Genomic DNA, 19,690 nt, shown 5'->3' with positions numbered 1-19,690 from the left:
CATGTACTACCATCTACCACATTCATTCACCCTATACAAAAACTGGAAATAGAAAGAAGAAACAAAGGAAACCCCAAAAAGAATCATCTGCACATTTCCAATCTCTTCAGTTGTAAAAAATACCCCTTAAAATTTCCCATGGTAAACAATGGGATCTGTAACAAAGCAATCCCCACAACCCTTAAAAATTTACCAGATGAATACAACACAAAAGTACAATGAGAATTAAGTAGAAAATTTGGGGCCCAAAAATATGATCAAATCTTTCCCATGTCGCCCCCAGATTTGCATCTGCATGACCGAGCATCTTGCTCTCTAAAATTTCAATCTCAGATCGAGGTAGCATATTACTGACACCATTTTGAACGTCAGGAACAAGAGCTCTGGCCCGGTCCACCGTGTAGAAATAAGAAAAGAATTTACCCTTCAAATGAACATGGATTGCTATGTTGCTGATGAAAAAGAATCTGTCATGCCAAGGACAATGGTGGGCTTCCAGAGGGTGCTCGATCCAGTTTCACAGCATCAACTTGCTTCTTAGAAAGAATGCATCTCAGACAAATATATTGCAGGGTCGGCACAAATCCAATCCCTCGTGGAAGTATTATGGTTCCATAATGTTACAGTTTCTAATAAAATCATTGGAGTAGTTGACATGTTTAGTCCAAAATGGCCGCAGTTCTTTGAACCCAATGTCCAGCCATGGCTTGAAATCCCCATTGTAGTGAATTACAGCAGCCTTGCTCACAGCATCAAGGTTTGTTGCAGGCTGGTAACCCAACCCAAGCATGTGCCAAGAAGGATCAATAGGGTGAACATGACCTCTAAATGCAATTAGTGCAGGTGGCAATGTCCCAAGTCGCCAGAGAGTCATGTTCAATTCCAAGTTCTGAATCAAAAGTAATTATCAGCATTAAAAAACTATGATACCAAATGAAAGTTCATTGCAAATCCCTATCAAATATCCGCATTCAAGTTTCAGCTGATAAAACTTCCAATAATAACTGGGTTTACATGGCACAACAGTGTATCAGTTTTCCTCAGGCTATGACTAATGCATCAGAGCCTTAACAAATCAAGGACCCCTTTCAATGTAAGTTGTACCTAAAGTTAGAAATCAAGGACCCCTTTCAATGTACCGATCTGAGGGGACTGAACAAAAATGACAGTCTCAACATATTGCTGTTGAGCCAATCAAAGTTGCCTGGCAATCTCAATGAACATACTGTTTGATCACCTTTTAATTTAAACCGTGTTACAGGGTAAAATTTTACCTCCTTAAGCCAATGATGATACTTTTCCCTGATGTCTGATTTCCTCCAGGCATGCAAATCGAATATATTCATCCCATATGCCCATGCACATTCTTCAGGATCCAAATTTGCAGCAATAAAGGGATGAGAGAAATTGAAATAATTCCTGAACCGCTTTGACATAACCCAGCTGTCTTCTCCTGTGCAAGTTTCCACAGCCCCATTAACCTTGCCTTTGAGGTCAATATCCCATAGTGGTGCCAAGTCCTTCTGGACAACAACATCATCGTCCAAGAATACCACCTTGTCAAGATTCGGGAAAAGCTGTTGACAAAGCAAGAAAAGAAAAAGGTCCTATCAAGACTCATCAAATTATCTTTTCAAATATATCATACCATTTGACAACTCAAACAGGAAATAAAAGGCATTTGATGGCCTCTCTGATGAGGCCAATGTTCTGGTTAAAAAACTCAATGTGACCCAGACCGAGTTTACCGAGAAACTGAAAGCTAGTTCACTGGGACTCGGCTGACCAGGATTGGCCAGTTTTGTCATTGTGTACCCAGACACTCCCATCCAAGTCTTAAGTCAGATTGCTCCTCTTAACCTTCACAATAACTTGAAAACTAAAGATTGATCAAATCCTGGAATCACCTCAGGGAGATACATACGGAGATGGTTGAGTATCAATATATATTTTGGGCTCCTGGCCTGCAACTTTGAAGAAACCACTCTAGGATTGTCGCTTAGATTAGTTTCAGTGATGTGACTTCCATGATAATATTTTCTGATCCCATGATGACTTTCAACTGCTTCCATAACCGGTACATTATCTCTGGTCAACCAGTCAAATTGGTGTGTGCCTTTTACTTCAATTATGGCAGGAGGGAGAGGGTTGAGAGCAAACCATGAATGCATGGCCGCATAGGTTTTTTTGTCAGTGATCAAATGAAAGACAATCTTTTCAGGCTTTAGGGATGCTCTGACAGTTGAAGAAATGACAACAGAAGCCGCAAGGATGTTATCAGTGGCAAGAACAAAATGGCAGAAGGAATTGTTAGAAAGTGAATGTAGTAGTTCAGGTGATGGGAGTTGCTTTCGAGCATGAGCATTGGACGAATATTCATCTGTCAAACGTAAAGCAAGGCATTGCATGGTTTTTGGGATAGATGTAGCTGCATAATGCTTGTAGAGGGACTCTTGCAATTTTGCCAATTTGACCTCCTTCTCCAGATGCTCCACCTGCATTAAGGAGGTCCAAAACCAGTTAATAAGAAAAAAAAAAGGTTCAGAAATTGTTGAGACTCATCAAAAGAAAAAGAAAATACATAAAAGGAGGTTCAAAGCCTGAGAAATCATGACTGGATGTTCCATAGTTGGAAAATTTATTTTTTATGCAAATACATAAAAGGATATATCAGGCATACCAGGAAATATGCTGAAAGCAACTACAATGACAGAAACAAGAAAGTTTAATTGAAAGAGGTTTCTCATAACTAAGTACCTAATATAATACTTTTAAAGGAGAAAGAGAAAGAAGTGATATGATAGCAATAGCTGTAATGTAAACCATATGGTCCCTAGAGCAGTATTATTCTTCAGAATGCACATCCACTATATCAAGCCAAAGAAACAAATTTGGTTATAGCCAGATAAAAACAAGATCAATCAGAACCATATAGATAGCTTAATTATAAATTATAAAACAGCTATTCAGGGACATGCAGACTCCTCCACATGACTCCGCTTTATTCAGCTATTTATGCCTCATCTGCATAGAAGCTTGCTCATGTGACTTGCTGTGAATGCTGGAACAGGAGATATTAAGCACCAAATATGATGCCTCCAGCAACAAGCCTCAAAACCTCTAGAGACAGTTAAGTCACACAGTAATCCTCATGGTATGAATTGGACCTCCAGCTTAGTGGATACGTAAGCAAAAAGCAATTCCTCTTTAAATCATGCCCAACATGGACAAGACTCATGCAGCTCTTCTGATAGTCTCACTTCCAATGCTATTGTTCTCATACGAACTTCTAGTTTGGCCCAAAGTGGTCCTCCACCTCAGGGGCTCGCTCTCCTGGGTAAACCTTCATAACACATATCACCCTAACCACTGCTGACCCCTTAAGATCCCCAAGAACAAAATAGGAAAGAGAAACACCCAAATGGGACGGCTGATTGATGGTCCACTCTGTAATGCTTCCAAGTCTGACACCTCATACAGGTCCTGGTGCCTGACGCTTCCCCATCTAGACTCAGCTATCACTTGCAATTTCAGTTGATTATTTCTCCCATGTTGCTGAGTCTGGACCTCCATGATCACATTCCACAAGTAACTCTACGGCCAAGGTCGTGATGCAAGCATTTCAGCTAAAATCATTAATTGTGGTATGGTATGGAAGCCATGCATGAATTGATCACGACTTCTCTCTACATCCAAACCCCCAAAAGCACCATCTACAAATGGCTAATATTTTCATCTTGGTGTTTAAGGGTTATTGAAGGTGGCAATAAACAATAAATTTCCTGGTCTACCAACCAAATGGCTTTGTATTGTTCTGTTCTATTCAGTCATGTCTTGCTTGCTTATCTTTCGCCCACAAAGATGTATAACACAATAAACAGCACTTCTATCATGTGGTTCATTGCCAAGTAAACTATTTTCCCAGATCACCAATTATTTAGTTTGTGTTGGTGAATCCATATCCAATCTACATGCAGTTAGTTGAAGGCACAAGGGTAGACTGATAACCATGTGTTATCAAGTGGCCTGCAAATAGGTCAAATCAGAGTCGTCCTATTATTGACCTTCCTGAAAGAAACAAGTTTCGGAGACAGTTTTGGACTGCTTGGATCATGTGTCCACTAATCCACATTTGAGTTGATTCCAATCCAAAAACAAGCATCTGATCTAACTTGAATCTGATTCTTACCATCATGTTTGTCTCAGATGTATGACCTGACCTGAATGTTCTGGCAAGTTGACAGTTAGAAAATGCAAGTTGTTATGATGTTCCGGAACAACTGATTCTCCTGTGGCCAGAGTTAAGCTTCACATAATTTGTGCACTGGAACTTTAGGGTGAGCAGTTGATCCATCATATGAATTGGGTTAGATCAGATACCTGATAGAGAAATAAATCACATTGTCCTGATCAGATCCTTTATAAGAAATCACATTGATCTGATCAGATCTATTATATAAAACAACTCTGATCTGATCATATCTATTATATAAAACAACTCTGAGTCCATGACTGGCCAGATTTTACTACTGCATCTCGGAAAAAAATCTGTTCCTAGATTATATCATTATGTCTGTTATCACAATCAACTTAATAAGATTCAGGTTGGGTGCACTCCAACACAAAACTCATTCTCAGCCACATCACCAAGTCTAAAATAGGAGTTATCCAACTTCACTTCATATGTGATTCTTCTACATAAACAATTAGGGCGTGATATCTTGGCTTCATGTTGCTCACTGGATGAAATGCAAAATAAAAGTCCCAGCGATAAGAACAAGTAAAACTGGAAGATGATTCTCAAGTTGGTGACCCTAAATGCCAATGAAGCTGCATGCTACTGAAAAATAGTTTCAGACAAATTATTCTGCTTCCAACAGGTATGCTTGGATGTCTTAAACTAACATGTTAGCTGGTTTTGCCATCTTTACCCATAAACCACAAGATTGAGCAATCAGCAGATATATGAGGGTACATTTCCAGTAACAAAGGATAAGTGAGATGTCAACATCTCTCTTCAGATAGCAGTTAATTGCTTTGGCAGTTATGCTAGTATAACAAATGAAACATGCTAAAGGCACAAAAAGATGTGCTCAGTGGCCAGATTCATATATCATAAAACACTCTCAACACTGAGGATCCCATCTGCAATTCTTGTTCTCAAGAGTGTTTGCAAAGCCAACAATACCTAGGCACCTTCCAGTAGCCACTGAGCACTTACCATATTGGATACTGTAAAATAAAAGTCAGTCACAAACATTTTACTACTAATTACAGAAACAACCAAAATACAGAACAACCTCTTCAGAAAAACAAAGAGAAAGCTAGATAATAAAAAATTAAACCCATAAGTCCATTTGTGCATGTATACTGCTGTTGGCAGTTGCTTAGTGAGGTAATTTCTTGGGACAATTTAAGACCAATCATTTTGTCAAGAAGATAGCACAAAAATCATTTCAAAGCTAGAGCTATATGAAAGTCATGGACTTGTTACTTGCTAGTACACAACATTAAACTCACCTAGACAAATCAGATAAGAACATTAAAAGAAATGCAGAAGGTTTTATGATCAACAAAACTACAATGCAGAATGTGGAATAAACAGAATCATTTAAATATCACAAGGATCCAAAAAAATGTCCTCCTTGAAATGAGGCATCATAAGTTCATAACTAATAGCTTCACAAACACATCAACATTAAAGAAAATATCAAGCTTAGATTCCCTTTCCAAATAGATGCCATGTACTTCTAGTTATAGGGCTGATGCCGTCATAACCAACAGTGGGAATTCAAGCAGTTACAGATAATAAAAACTCGAGAAGCTCTATTTTGGGTTGTGCTAAGTGAATATATATATATATATATATATATATATATATATATATATATATATATATATATATATATATATATATATATATATATATCCCAGTAAAAGCCCACCAAATAGAGTTTATTTATAAAGAGGCTCTTCATCAAAATGTCTAACCTGAAACAATTTGTCCCCAAAACCTTTTATAGGTTCATCCATACAGGCAGTCACAGCTAATCGACACATGCTAACATGGTGGCAAAACCAGTTTACAGTTTACATCCACTAAGTTGGTTTGTTTTTTAAGAATGTGTGTTTCTCTGTGTCAACCATAACATATGAACGTGGTGGAGCAAGAATCTCACAACAAAAAACCTTCACACAAAATTTATAGAAAAGTTATAACCACATTATTAGGAGATGAGACAAGAAACACCCTTGCCACCAAACACACTTTTTATCAATGGATTGAAAATGGTCAAGGGTCATCGATTACTGTTAAAAAATCATGACCCTGTGGGTTATCACGAATAGAAACTCATTTTTGTTAAGTTCCAATGGCATTCTTTTTTATCATGCTTAGATGAAATAATCATGTGCCTGTCCAAAATGACAATGATGAAAAAGTTTATCCTAAAAACCTGTCACATGTACGCTTCACTTAGCATGTGTATACCATGTCAACATGACACAACATTCAGACACTCCAGGACACTTCATGGACACAGTCAAACCAGTGTTGGACACAAACAGCATTGTGCCATTAACTTTATATATTTACTTTATAACCTTGATTACTTATTTGTATTTGCTTGTGCTTTATTTCTTTTAAAACTTGTCGTTAATTGCATTACGTATTCAATTTTAACTTAGTTTTATTATTTGGTGTTCTTAATTACAGTGATTTAGCATTGCTCCTATATATATATGTGTGTGTGTGTGTGTGTGTGTGTGTGTGTGTGTGTGTGTGTGTGTGTGTGTGTGTGTGTGTGTGTGTACGGCCTTAAAAATTTTAGAACTGCTATGTTGTACCAAGGATATCAGCATCATGTCCGGTTTCCACCGCCATATCCATGTGACATAACTGAAAACATCAACATTGTTTCCATGTTTCCAGGTTGCTACAAAACCTTTCTTTAAGAGCTTCCAAAATATATGAAATGAAATGGACCAATTGATGCAGTTGATGGATGGCGCAGTAGAGGCGCGCAGCAGCAGAATAAGCGAGAGTAGTTCGAGCAAGAGGAGAAGAAGAAGGTTAGGGTTTTAAGGCTTGCTTCGAGAGGCTTTCTATTGTGTTGTTCACACACTCGACTACTCAACATGTCCCCATTTATAACTTGCATCTCTCGGTTTCCCTTTGGCTCAGCTTTGCAGATAAGCTCAGTGAGATTGTTGGAATGGGCAAATAACAAAAACGATTTTATAAAGCTTTATTTGAAATTGGTTTTGATAACTGCCCAAGCATATCCACGAACGGGCCCTTGTTCGTGGATATGCCGAGGCCACACATCCCAACATCTCCCACTTGGCCATATATCTGTCGGCCTTGCTTCCACTATTGTGGGCTTTTCATGCAATGATTACGGATTTTTCATAAGGATTTGCCTCGTAATCACAGATATCTTAATCCCATATGTGCCACATGTTTTGTAAACAGATCCTCAGGGATCCCTTTCGTGAGAGGATCTGCTACCATGTCTGATGATGGTAGATAATCAACGATTATCTCATTCCGTTCAATCATATCATGTATATAGTGGTATTTTACCATTATATGCTTACTTTTAGAGCTATCTGCTCCACTCTTCATCAGAGAGATAGCAGTCTGGTTGTCACAAAAAAGGTGTACACGTTCAAATACAAGATCTAGTTTTAAATCACAGATGAACCTTTTAATCCACACTGCAAAGGTTGTGGTTGCATTACATGCAATATACTCAGCTTCCTGAGTATGCAGAGCTACACAACCTTGCTTTTTACATGACCAGGCTACTGCACCTCCTCCAAACAGGAAGATATAGCCAGAGGTAGACTTGCTATCATCTTTGCATCCTGCAAAGTCAGCATCTGAGTACCCGATCAAATCAAGTTTGTCAGATTGAAAACTCAATTGTAATCCTTTTGAGTCTTTCAAATATCGAAAAATTCTTTTGACAACCTACCAGTGAGGCCAACCAGGATTACTTTGATATCTGCTAACAAGACCTACTGCAAAACTTATGTCAGGACTTGTACAGAGCATAACATACATTAAGCTTCCAACAGCTTTAGCATAAGGCACATCTAGTCTTTGTTGGTTTTCTCCTGGACAATCACTTTTACTTAAGTTCACCCCTTTAGCAACCAGAGTCCCAATGGGTTTTGAGCCATGCAATCTATATTTCTTCAAAATATAATCAATATATCTTTTTTGACTCAAGCTGAAAATTTTTTATTCTCGATTTCTGGTAATTTTAATTCCCAAAATGTATGAAGCTTCACCCATATCTTTCATTTCGAGGTTAGTATACAACCAACTCTTTGTGTTGACTATCATATTATTATCATTTTCAGTCAACAATATATCATCAACATAAAGAGATAAAATACAAAAGTGACTCATTTTTCCAAACATATACACAGTGGTCTAATTGATTGGCTTCATATCCAATCTTGGTTATTGCTTTATGAAAAGCCAAATACCACTGTCTTAGTGATTACTTAAGCCCATACAAGGATTTTTTCAACTTGTATATTTTGTCACTATGTGTGACATATCCCTCTGGCTGAAACATATAAATGGTTTATTTTAAGTCATCATTCAAGAAGATAGTTTTTACATCCATCTGCCACACATCTAGATCATAATGAGCTGCTATGGATAATATTATCCTGATAGATGCAAACTTAGCAACTGGTGAATAGGTTTCAGTGTAATCAACACCTTCCCTTTGGGAAAAACCTTTGGCTACCAATCTTGCTTTGAATTTGTCTATTGACCTATCAACCTTGTACTTCTTTTTAAGAACCCATTTACAACCGACTGGTTTCCTTCCTTCAGGAAGATCAGTTAATTCCCAGACTTCATTTTTTTCAATGGATTCTATTTCTTCATCCATAGCTATTTTCTATTATGATGCTTCATGTGATTTAATAGCATCAGAATATGATAGATTGTCGGTCATTTCATCTATATCTACTGAATAGCATAACTCTTCAGTCAGATACACATAATAATCATCCAAATAGAATGGAGGAGCTCTAGCCCTCTTATGACCGCTTAAACTTTGAGAAGTAGAGGAACCTGGATCAGTTGGTTCATTCTCTGACTGATCCACAGTTGGTTCATTCTCTGACTGATCCACAGTTGGTTCATTGCCAAACTGTTCATCTTGATCATCAAAATCATCCAGTAAATCAAAGGGATCCTCAATAGGATCACTGGATTCATTGTTGAGTCCTTCTAGAAACTCAACATCTCTACTCTCAATCAGTCCCAACCTTTCGTAATATAACCTGTAGCCTTTTGATCCTTTAAGATATCCGATAAACATACCTCTAACAGATCTATTGTCCAACTTATCCATAGTTGGATCCAAGATCTTAGCATGTGCTAAAGATCCCCATCTCCTAAGATGACTCAAATCTGGTTTCATACCAGTTCATCTTTCATACGAAGTTGTTGGGACAGTTTTGCAGAGCACTCTATTCAGGGTATACATTGTTGTATTTACAGCTTCACCCCAAAAAACTTTGGGTAATTGTGCTCCTGCCAACATGGTCCTAACCATGTTCAAGAGGGTTCCATTGCACCTCTCTGCAACACTATTTTGTTTTGGTGTTCTTGGCATGGTTCTTTGCCTGTTAATGCCAAGATCTTTACAAAATTCACAGAACTCATTTGAAGTGTATTCACCTCTCTTGTCTGACCTAATTATTTTAATATATCTTCCAAGTTGTCTTTCAACTTCACTTTTATATTCTTTAAATTTCTCAAAAGCTTCTGATTTATGTTTAATCAGGTATAAGTAGTCGTATCTTGAGAAATCATCAATAAATGTTATAAAATATAACATTCCGCTGTGAGTTTGGACTCTAAATGGTCCACAAATATCAGTATGAATTATTTCTAACAATTCTTTAGTACATACAACATTTGGTGAAAAAGGTTTCCTAGCCATTTTTTCATATATACAAGATTCACAGTTTTCAAAGTGTGATTCATTAAATGTAGGAATTATTCCTTGTTGTGCTAAAATTTTTATTTTCTTTATGTTTATATGTCCAAGTCTTTTATGTCATGCATTTATATCAATGTTAAAGACAATTAATATAAGCAGAAACTGAATCTTTATTATCACACAACTTAAACATACAATGTTCTTTGATAAATGTTCCTTCAAATAGGACTCTGCTATGTTTTCCTAGTGTGACTTTCCCAGGAATGAATCTGACTTCAAATCATTTTTCAGTCAATGCCGAGACAGAAACTAAATTTCTCCTCATCGAGGGTACATAAAGAACTTCATTAAGAAGGACACTTGTTCCATATACATTAAGTCTACAAGACTCAATTCCACGTACATCGCAGTAGGTGTTATTTTTCATGTACACCTTGTGTTCTCCTGCACCTAGTTCTTTCATGTTTAAAGATCCATTTGTGGTCTTAGCTATGTGTTCGGTTGCTCCAGAATCAACCCACCATCCTGAGAGTTCCTCATTTGCAAAGAGACATTCAGACACCACGTAGACAACTTCTTTATTATCAGGTCTTCTTTTGTTGTTCTGTTTCCCATGTTGTCCATTGTTCATGTTGAAGGTCTTTGTCCTGCAGTTCCTTTGGATGTGTCCCATCTTTCCACATTTGAAGCACTTTACTTGAGGTTCATTTCTCTAAAGCCTTCTGAAGTTGGTGTCATGTCCTTTATTGAACTTGTTGTTTCCTTTTCCTTTAAAGTTATAGTTGTTCATTTTAAAGGGTACTTGATTGTTTGACGGTGACAGCTTGGGCTATCATGAGTTCTGACTTTTTGTCCTTGACCATGTGTTCTTATTTTATTGCTAGTTGGAGAGGTAACTCATTAAGGTTTAAACTTTTAGTATTCAGCCTAAGTGTTCTGGTTACCATCCTCCAAGATACAGGCAGACTATTCAAGATTGTTGAGATTTGCATCCTATCAGGTATCATGTTTTCACCTATTGCTAAGTCATTTGCCATGACCAGCATACGGTTCACATAATCTACTACGTTGTCTGTCTCTTTCATTTTATATGAGTTGTATTATTCTAATAGCAGTTGAACATGTACTTCAAATATAGTATCATATTTAGACCCAATTGCTTTCATCATTTCATTAGTTGTTTTATAGTCTTTAAAGACTCTAATCAAGTCATCATCCATATAATGTTAGCATAATTGTTTTAGCCATAAGATCATCTGATGCAGAGCAGACTCGGGTCCAGTCCCTACAGAATGACCCAGGCGGTGGACTGGATTTGCACCAATGGGATCGATGATCGGATCCGATCCGATTCACTGAACCGAGGCACGGAGAAGATGTCCTTTCGTACCTACCCAAGGCGAGCACGAAGGGCACGAGCCGGGACGCCCCAGATCCAGTAGCAATCAGCGTTCGTCTCAGATCCAAGGACTAGACCCGAGACCCAGATCCAGTCAGGCATTATTAATACCCTGCCTAGGGTTTCGTGAAGGAGAGAACATTGAAAAATCACAGCAGCAGCTTTTCTTTTTTTTCTATTCGTTCAATTGCAGCCTTGAAGTTTCAGCAATCCTCTTTTTTTACGGCGTTTTTCTTCCTGTCACGTTCGGCCTACAATAGCTTTTACCTTCCTTATGTTTCTTTATTTTTATTTCTCTGTCACGTTCAACCTACAACAGCATTTTGGCTAGCTGCATTGATGTTATTTGTCTGTTTGTCAGTGTTTACCAGTAGTTATAGCACTTTCATTTTTGTCTTTATTTTCTTTCATTCCAGCCGCTAGTTTCACCTTGCTATTTACCTTGTCTTTATTCATTGTAGCTTTTTCCATTTTCTAATAAACCATTGATCGGATCAGTTGATCTGATTCCTTGTCTTCCACATCCCCCATTGAGTTACTGTTGTTGCACGATTGCGCACTGGGAGAGCAGCCCCAACGTTAACTCAACAGCGGAACAACGTCCATTTCCTCGCTGCAACTACGATCATCACGTCGACATCCTTTACGTGAAGGGTTTTTGGTTCCCTCGCTGCATCATCATCTCTTAGATATTTTTCATATTTTTCTTTCTCCTCTTTTGACCCTATTTCTCCAGGATTTTCTATTTGTTTGTGTAGTACATATTTCAAACCCTAAGTATAAGAGCTAAAGGTATTCTTCTTTTCCAGATTAAAAAATTTGTTTCATTTAACTTGCCAGTTTTGGCAAGTTCAGATTCACACACACACGGCTAGTCATCCTATCACGTTTTGTATATTTTAATTTATAGCAATTTATTTATTGTTATTATATTTTATTTATTATTATTATTATATATATTTTTTATTTATTTTTAAGAAACAAAATAGTAAACCACAAATCAGTATCAGCCTATAAATTGTTACGCCGAGAAAATAGGAAACAAAAAAAAAATAATAAGCGGGCTTTAGCTGAAATTATGAAGAAATATTAATACTAAACAGAAAACCTGTTTCTGTAAATTTAAACATTCTCGGGCTTTATAATGGAATTTCTGGTAAAATCAAACACGCAAACCTCTTTTAGCAAATTTAAAAAAAAAAAGTATGTGGGTTAAAATTTTAAATATTATAACAGGTTTTTTGAATAACCCGCAAAACAGAGGGGCATTATTGTATTTTCACACCACAGGGTATAAATACCCTAAAGTCGACTGAAAAGTTTATTTTTCAGTCGACTTTCTCTCTCTTCTCTCGAAAGTTCGTCAGAGATGCCGAACTCCTCTTTCGAGTTTCCGGCCAGGAATTCCGGCGAAAAGATCTGCCGAGTGTTTGGGTCGGTGCTCCCGGCTCAGATCTATCTCTGGAAAAAAACCCAAACCAAACCGGTAGCTGGACGACCGACTTTCGGTGTTTTCCTTTTTTCGGGGTTTTCTCAGATGAGTTTTCTGGTATACTGTTTGTTTTGTTTGTCTTTTCAGGAACGTCGGTGGATATTTTCCCTACCGGTTACACTTTCAGACAAGGAGAGAAAGAGAACAGCAAAAGTCAGTCAAAGGCCGGGGCCGCTGATAAAATAGCAGTGGTCGCCGGAAAAGAAAAACCAACGACAAACCAACGGAGGATAGTTTTCTCCCCTTTTTTTGTTTTTTTTATTTGTATTCATATTCTTATTGTAGGTTGCTACAAAAAAAAAACTATTCTCCCAAGTACGATTCTTTTCAGATATGTAGAAGCATCACAGAACTCAGAAGGGTCTCTGCTCTTAGAGTCCCTCAAGCGAAAATGCATAAAAAAAATTATGTGTCTGTGCAGGTTTACAATCATAGAGAAAAAAAAACACAGAGGGCTTCCTGAAGCCCGACTAACCTGGCACGCTTTCCTTGCAGGTTTCAATAGGCGGAAGAAGAATAAGGATGCAATAGACTCCAAAGATCTCAACCTGCTCTGATACCACTGATGGATGGCGCAGCAGAGGCGCGCAACAGCAGAATAAACAAGAGTAGTTCAAGCAAGAGGAGAAGAAGAAGAAGAAGGTTAGGGTTTTAAGGCTTGCTCATGGATATGCCGAGATGTGCGGATAATGGCCACACATCCCAACAACAGTCGTTTTGTATAGAGATGACAAAAAATGCTGCAATAGTTACAGCAATCTTTGCAAAAGATAATACATAAAAAGCTAAAAGTGTAGATGGTTGCCCAGTGTCAAATGCAAGAGATAAAGCAAACTAACGAAAAATGTAGGCTCTCTTCTTCTTAGTTGAAGAGCTATGGTTTTCTTCATCTGCAACGAGTTTCCAAATAATTCATTCAACCAGGAAACTGGAAAGCTAAAAATAAGAAAATAAAAGAACATTGCAGAGATGAACTTAAATAAAAAAAAATCTCTATACTCATACCATGGCCTTTAACTTGATAGCAACTGTCTTGGCATCATACTGTTTGCTCTTTATTTCAGCAACAAATTCACCAAATGATGCTGGCACAATTAGTCCATCAGGAACTCCCTCAGTATTCACCTCATTGAAGATTTTATATAACTCTCCAACCAGCCTCTGCAACAGCATGAGAGAATCCTGTAAATTACTGAAATGTACCCAACTCTGCACCATTGACACATCCTTACAAAGAAGAAGAAAGAAAAAGAAAAGACCAAGTCTTTTTCCAGCTCAAAAGATGCTGACATGATGAATATGAGAAAACGGAAAAGGAAAACAAGGACATATACAAAGATTCACCATTGAGTCATCTGCCCTCCCAAGAAACTTTGGTCCCAATCGCCTGCCTAAACAATCTGAAATAGAGGTAAAATGCCACATATTATATTTATAATAACTGCACAAATGCACTTCGGATCAAATAAGAAGTTTATCGTAAAATCTAACTTCAATTGGTGGCTAAGAAATAAATAATAAAACTCGAATCAAGAATTGGGCTAAAATTTAAGATTGAATATTCTCCAAATAAAAACATGATCATTAAAGGTGTACCTAATCTTTTTCACGTATCTATAAAAGAAACAAATCAATTCAAATAATTACACAAGATCATAACTCAAAAAGAACTGCTTAGCTAGATTTTTAGATATACATGGAAATTGGAAAAGGAAAAGCAAGAAAGGAAGATCAAGTCAACTGCTATGAGAGAGAAAACAATCAATCAGAAAGTTCTGCCACCACCCTCCATAAATCAACACTTAGAACGTTCAGCATCCTAAAATCAAGCTGATCATGACCTCTGTGAAAGCACATATGCGTTCCATAATCTCAACTATGGAATAAAACATCTCCCCAACATCTAATATTAATGAAATTTACCTCAAAAATATGAAAAAGAAAAAACAAAACATAAAAGAATTAAATATCGTTATTCAATCATTCAAAACAAGAGAACACAAACCAATAAAATCGATCTAAAATCGAAAACCAATAACATCTTCACTCAAACACTTGAAAAGAAAGAAACCCATCAAGAAAAGATCCAAGATTTGCGCTACCATCATCCATAAAGCTCAAGAAGACCCCACAATTCCCACATAGATCTATACCAAATTCTAATCCCCGAACCTCAAGAACAAATCATACCGATCGAGAATTCAGATCCCGAGATTCCAAAAGATTGGCGGGCAAAGGAAATTACCCAAAGACGAGCACTTGTTGACGCCTTCGAGGGTGACGACGGCGGTCAAGATGAAGATGAAGGGGAGGAGGAAGGCAAGGATGAGCATGGTGTGGAAGAGGGTGCGGTAAGAGATGTGGCGGGCGGCGACCTTGATCTTCATAAAGTCGAGCAGGCCATTTCTGGTCGAAATTGTGATGCTTCTCATGCTAGGAGAGATGTGGACCTGCATTGTATTGATCGAGCAGGTGAGGAAGATCTAGACGTGGTGCTCCCCTGATAGAGGGAGAAGGAGGGGAGGCAGAAGGAGAGGCATCGGATCGAGGATCCAAAGGGTGGAAATGGAGGGACAACGAGCATCTGGGTCGTTGTCTTCTGTGATTCTGACGGTGGAGGACCATTTTTTAGAAGGAAAGGTGGAGGGAATCATAGGTTGGCCGATGGTCATCCATGGCGGAGAGAGAGAGAGAGAGAGAGAGAGAGAGAGAGATTAACTTGAGCTGATGGGGGTGTGAATTGGACTTTTGGGCGTTTCCTCGTCTTTTATGGTTTTTGCAAAATGGGGTTTTTATGGTATATTAAATTTTGATGACTTGTCTGGGTGGCACGCGGGAGTTTCTAACTCCTTTTTGCTCTCTTTACTATTTTATAAAATGGAGAGAGAGAGAGAGAGGTGAATTGGGTACGTGGGAGTTTCCAACTCCTTTTTTCCTCTCTTTACGATTTTATAAAATGGGGAGAGAGAGAGAGGGGGAGGGGGGTGAATTGGACTCCTTTTTTCCTCTATGATTTTATAAAATGGGGATTTTATGGCATTGATTAATTGGTATGTGTGTGAGATTTTGAGAGTCAACCAACTTGAGGCATGTTGGATGGCACGTGGGAAGTAGGGGTTTTGAGCATGTGGGGGGTGAAATTTAGGGTTGAGTGAGGCTTGTAGGAAGGGTGTGTGGAGCTTGGGGGAGGAACGACAATCCAGTTTCACTCATCCCGTGTCATCCCTATCGTCATACTCTTTTGAAATTTCATTGTTGAAAGTTGATTTGATCAAGTCTAATATCAAAGATTGATTAAACATGATCAATTTAATAAAAAAAAATCAATTTTGGAAGTTGATTTGATCAAGTCTAATATCAAAGATTGATTCAACGTGGTCAATTTAATAAAAAGATTTTTTGACAAAAATATAATTTTAAATAAAAATTTGACATTTATATGATCGCTGATATTCGAATCAGTAAAAAAATCCAGTACATCGGTCAGACTCCGACAATACAAATACCAATATTCACTGAACAACTATGTAAATCACATCTATGGTGTTCGATTTGATAAGTCTAATATCAAAGATAGATTCAACGATCAATTTAATAAAAATCAACCTTTTGATTGTGATTTTTGGACAAAAATATAATTTTAAATAAAATTTTGACATTTTTATGATCGTTTGTAATCGAATCAGTAAAAAATCCGGCACATAGGTCAGGCTCTGACAATTCAAATACCAATATTCACTAAACTGTGTAAATCACATCTATGGTGTTAGATTTGATTAAAACAACTCCAAGTAATAATAAGATCTCAAGATAGTGTGACAATAAGAATGGCATAAGGAATGAGTGGAACCGAATGGAGGGGGGTTTAAACATAGGGTCCAAGCTGAGCTATGTTCGGGGGAAAAGGGTCTGAGGGGACGGAGTCATACAATTGGATGCAAGCTCTGCTACACCTGAGGAGAGGTGGAGAAAATGTAGGGCTAAAATTGGAGCCATGCCACCTATTTGAGGCAGAAGTTTGAGGGTTCAAGCATTGTTGTCCGTGTAGGTGTGTATCTGCCCGATACTTGTCGTGTCAGCAGAAAATTGACACGTTCGAACCTTAAAGTGGTTATTTTTATTAAATATAAAATAGTACTTACAATTATTTTTTAATATTATTTAATAGTTTTAACATGTGTTACGTTCTGATTGATGCCTTCATCTCAAAGCAAGTGTGGTCCGTGATATGAACCAAAAAAGAAAATCATTCTGGGTCTTTCATATGAATCATTTTCTTTCAATCATTTCTATCCAATGTCATGTCCTCCATGATCATATTATTTCTATCATCTCCATCCATGTCTTTCTAGGCTTACCCTGACCTCTTTTAACTAATATATTTTTTCATTTCTCCAACCTTCTAACTGAAGCATCATTAGGCCTTCGCCATGTCCAAACCACGTCATCTTATTTTATGATTGATAAGTAATATTTTTTAAATTATTTTTTGGCCGATTCAGACTTATTCACTTGAGTAGCGGTATCACCCGAATCTGTTGGTCAAACGATACAGATACTGACAGCAATGTGTATTGCCTTTCTGTTAAATTTAGGCTGCCCCTTAAAGTTTTGGCCAGGGGAAGCATTTGGGCTGTGCTAGCTTGTTGGATGGTGCATGGAAGCATTTGGATTTTTTTTCTTTCCTTGTTTCTTGTTTCCATTTTTTGTTTAATGAATGGATCAGATACAGTTGGATCAGGAAATGACCTGGACCCACGAAATTGAGCCAGACCCGCTAACATGAAAACGACCGGGGCCTGGTCCCTACTTTATAAGGTTTCCTACACTTTTTGATAAGTGAGTGTCACCTAAGTCAGACCTTGATCCGGCCACCATGTGCTTGGCTTGGATCAGACCTGTACATTTGTTGGATTATCCCACAATTTCAATTAGCCGGGCCCAGCCCCAAGACATGATCTTGAATGGAACCTGATTTGCATATGGGTGGGACACTTCAGATAGGTGAAATGTACCCACTTGAAAAGGAAAGTTGTTGTGGAGAGGGATAAACATGATGCTTCTTCCTACCTTTAGAAACAGAATACTAGAGGAAAATAAGTAGCTAGGAGCATTAGTATGGGTGTCAACGGGTCCGGTTTGCTTCGGACCTAGGTGGAACTAGACCTGGACTTGATTTTCGGGTATGGTATAGGGTCCAGACCCGGATATAATCGGATCTACCATAAGAGAAACCATACCTGAACCTGGCAAGAACTACATGAACCAGACACAGACCATACCCGATAAAATACTATTTTTGTATCATTTTTACATTGAAAAAATGTGGGTCTTAATCCAAACTCGGGGCGGGCCCAAGTCTGGTATAAAATTTCACAAACTCTACCCGGATCCATGTTTTAATCAGACCTTCAGGTCCGGACTCGGGTCTTCTTATTTATCACCATACCGGGACCCTATAGGGTTTGGTCTGAGTCAGGTCTGGGTAAACCCGACCCGTTGACACCCCTAAGCCTTAGATATGATGCAGATTAGGTTACATTTAGCTGTTCCAGTGCCCTAGAGGTGGAACAGAGAAACAGTATAGACTCAGTCCCCATGTATACCAAGAACCAGGCCTGGCCTAATCACATAAGTCCGGTTCACATGTTTCCAGTAAACATAGTCTAGTGTCTCATTGATCCTCTTGTTGGACAGTGACTCAATCAATTGGTCATGAAGGCTCAAACTGCCTCATATTTTTTATTTAGCTTGGAGAAACCACCTCTATGGTCTGGACATCCCGTTATGGGCTGAAAGGTATTATATTGACCGTGGACCTGAGTCAGTATTTGTGGTTTAGAACTCCATGAATACTCTTTCCCTGTCCACCTAAAACTGCAACTTGTTTATGTTTACTAAATTGTTAGCATCATGAAGATAGTGTTAAAAGTAATCAATTGTGTCCAATAATTCCGTTGATACTGATGTCTACGCTTTGAAGTAACCATTATACCTCTTAAATAGTATTTCAAGTTTTACATTGGTAACAGCAATTTACGTTACAAAGAAGTATCATATTTTTTTTTTAATAATGAATTGACCAGATGTGAATGTGTTGAATCATCAGATATAGGGTGCAAATGGGTTGGATACGGTATAGATCATTGTAACTCCAAATTCAAATCTGAATATCAAGCATTAAGCTTGAAGCTGGATCCAAATTTTAAATGATAATATTGGGCCCAGTAAACTAAAACAATGGTTTTGCACCTAAAAAAAAATGCAAACAGATCACATTTGATTTGATCCATATTGAAACATAGATCTAATAGAAACTACCAATCTGAATTGGACCTAAATCTGAAAGAGTCCAATATATAAGCTTGAATTGTATCCAAAAATACTTAATCTTATTTCAACATCCATATCGTAGACGTGTATTGGATTCAGATTGGAGGTCTGACCAAATCCTATTCATTTGCACCCTAATGAGATTCATTAACACGTGTATGTGCATACACACATGCACTCATTTTTTTTATTTGTGAGTCAGACCTGGTTCAGACTCAGGCGAGTCCGAATCCAGATCAGACTTTGAGGTGTTGGTACCAGGTGCAATCGAGTCCACTATAAGAAAAATCATACCTAGGTCTTATAAGGATTACATGAACCAGACCCAGTCCATACTTGATAAATAATATTTTTTATCATTTTTACATTGAAAAGTCACGGATGGCAATCAGTATACGAATTAGACCATGGTCTGGCATGAAATCTCATAAACCATATCCAGCTCCATATACTAATTAGACCCTTTGGGTCTGACTCAGATTTTAATCG

At 37.9% G+C, this 19,690-nt stretch overlaps 1 protein-coding gene across 1 annotated transcript; it reads right to left on the bottom strand.

Moving 5' to 3' along the window:
- LOC149848865 (putative galacturonosyltransferase 14) lies at window positions 1-15,566 on the bottom strand. Its single transcript, XM_090012719.1, has 6 exons — window positions 15,114-15,566; window positions 14,213-14,268; window positions 13,874-14,029; window positions 1,908-2,495; window positions 1,275-1,577; window positions 1-889 (listed from the first exon to the last, which is right to left on the bottom strand). Exons 1-6 carry the CDS (start codon window positions 15,322-15,324, stop codon window positions 605-607), a joined length of 1,599 nt encoding a protein of 532 aa, XP_089868845.1. The 5' UTR covers window positions 15,325-15,566; the 3' UTR covers window positions 1-604.
- Between the last annotated feature and the right edge of the window lie 4,124 nt (window positions 15,567-19,690).

This window comes from Nuphar pumila, chromosome 1 (assembly GCF_984573655.1).
Source record: "Nuphar pumila chromosome 1, dmNupPumi1.hap1.1, whole genome shotgun sequence".
Classification (NCBI taxonomy): Eukaryota; Viridiplantae; Streptophyta; class Magnoliopsida; order Nymphaeales; family Nymphaeaceae; genus Nuphar; species Nuphar pumila.
This window is presented reverse-complemented; position numbering and strand designations above follow the sequence as displayed.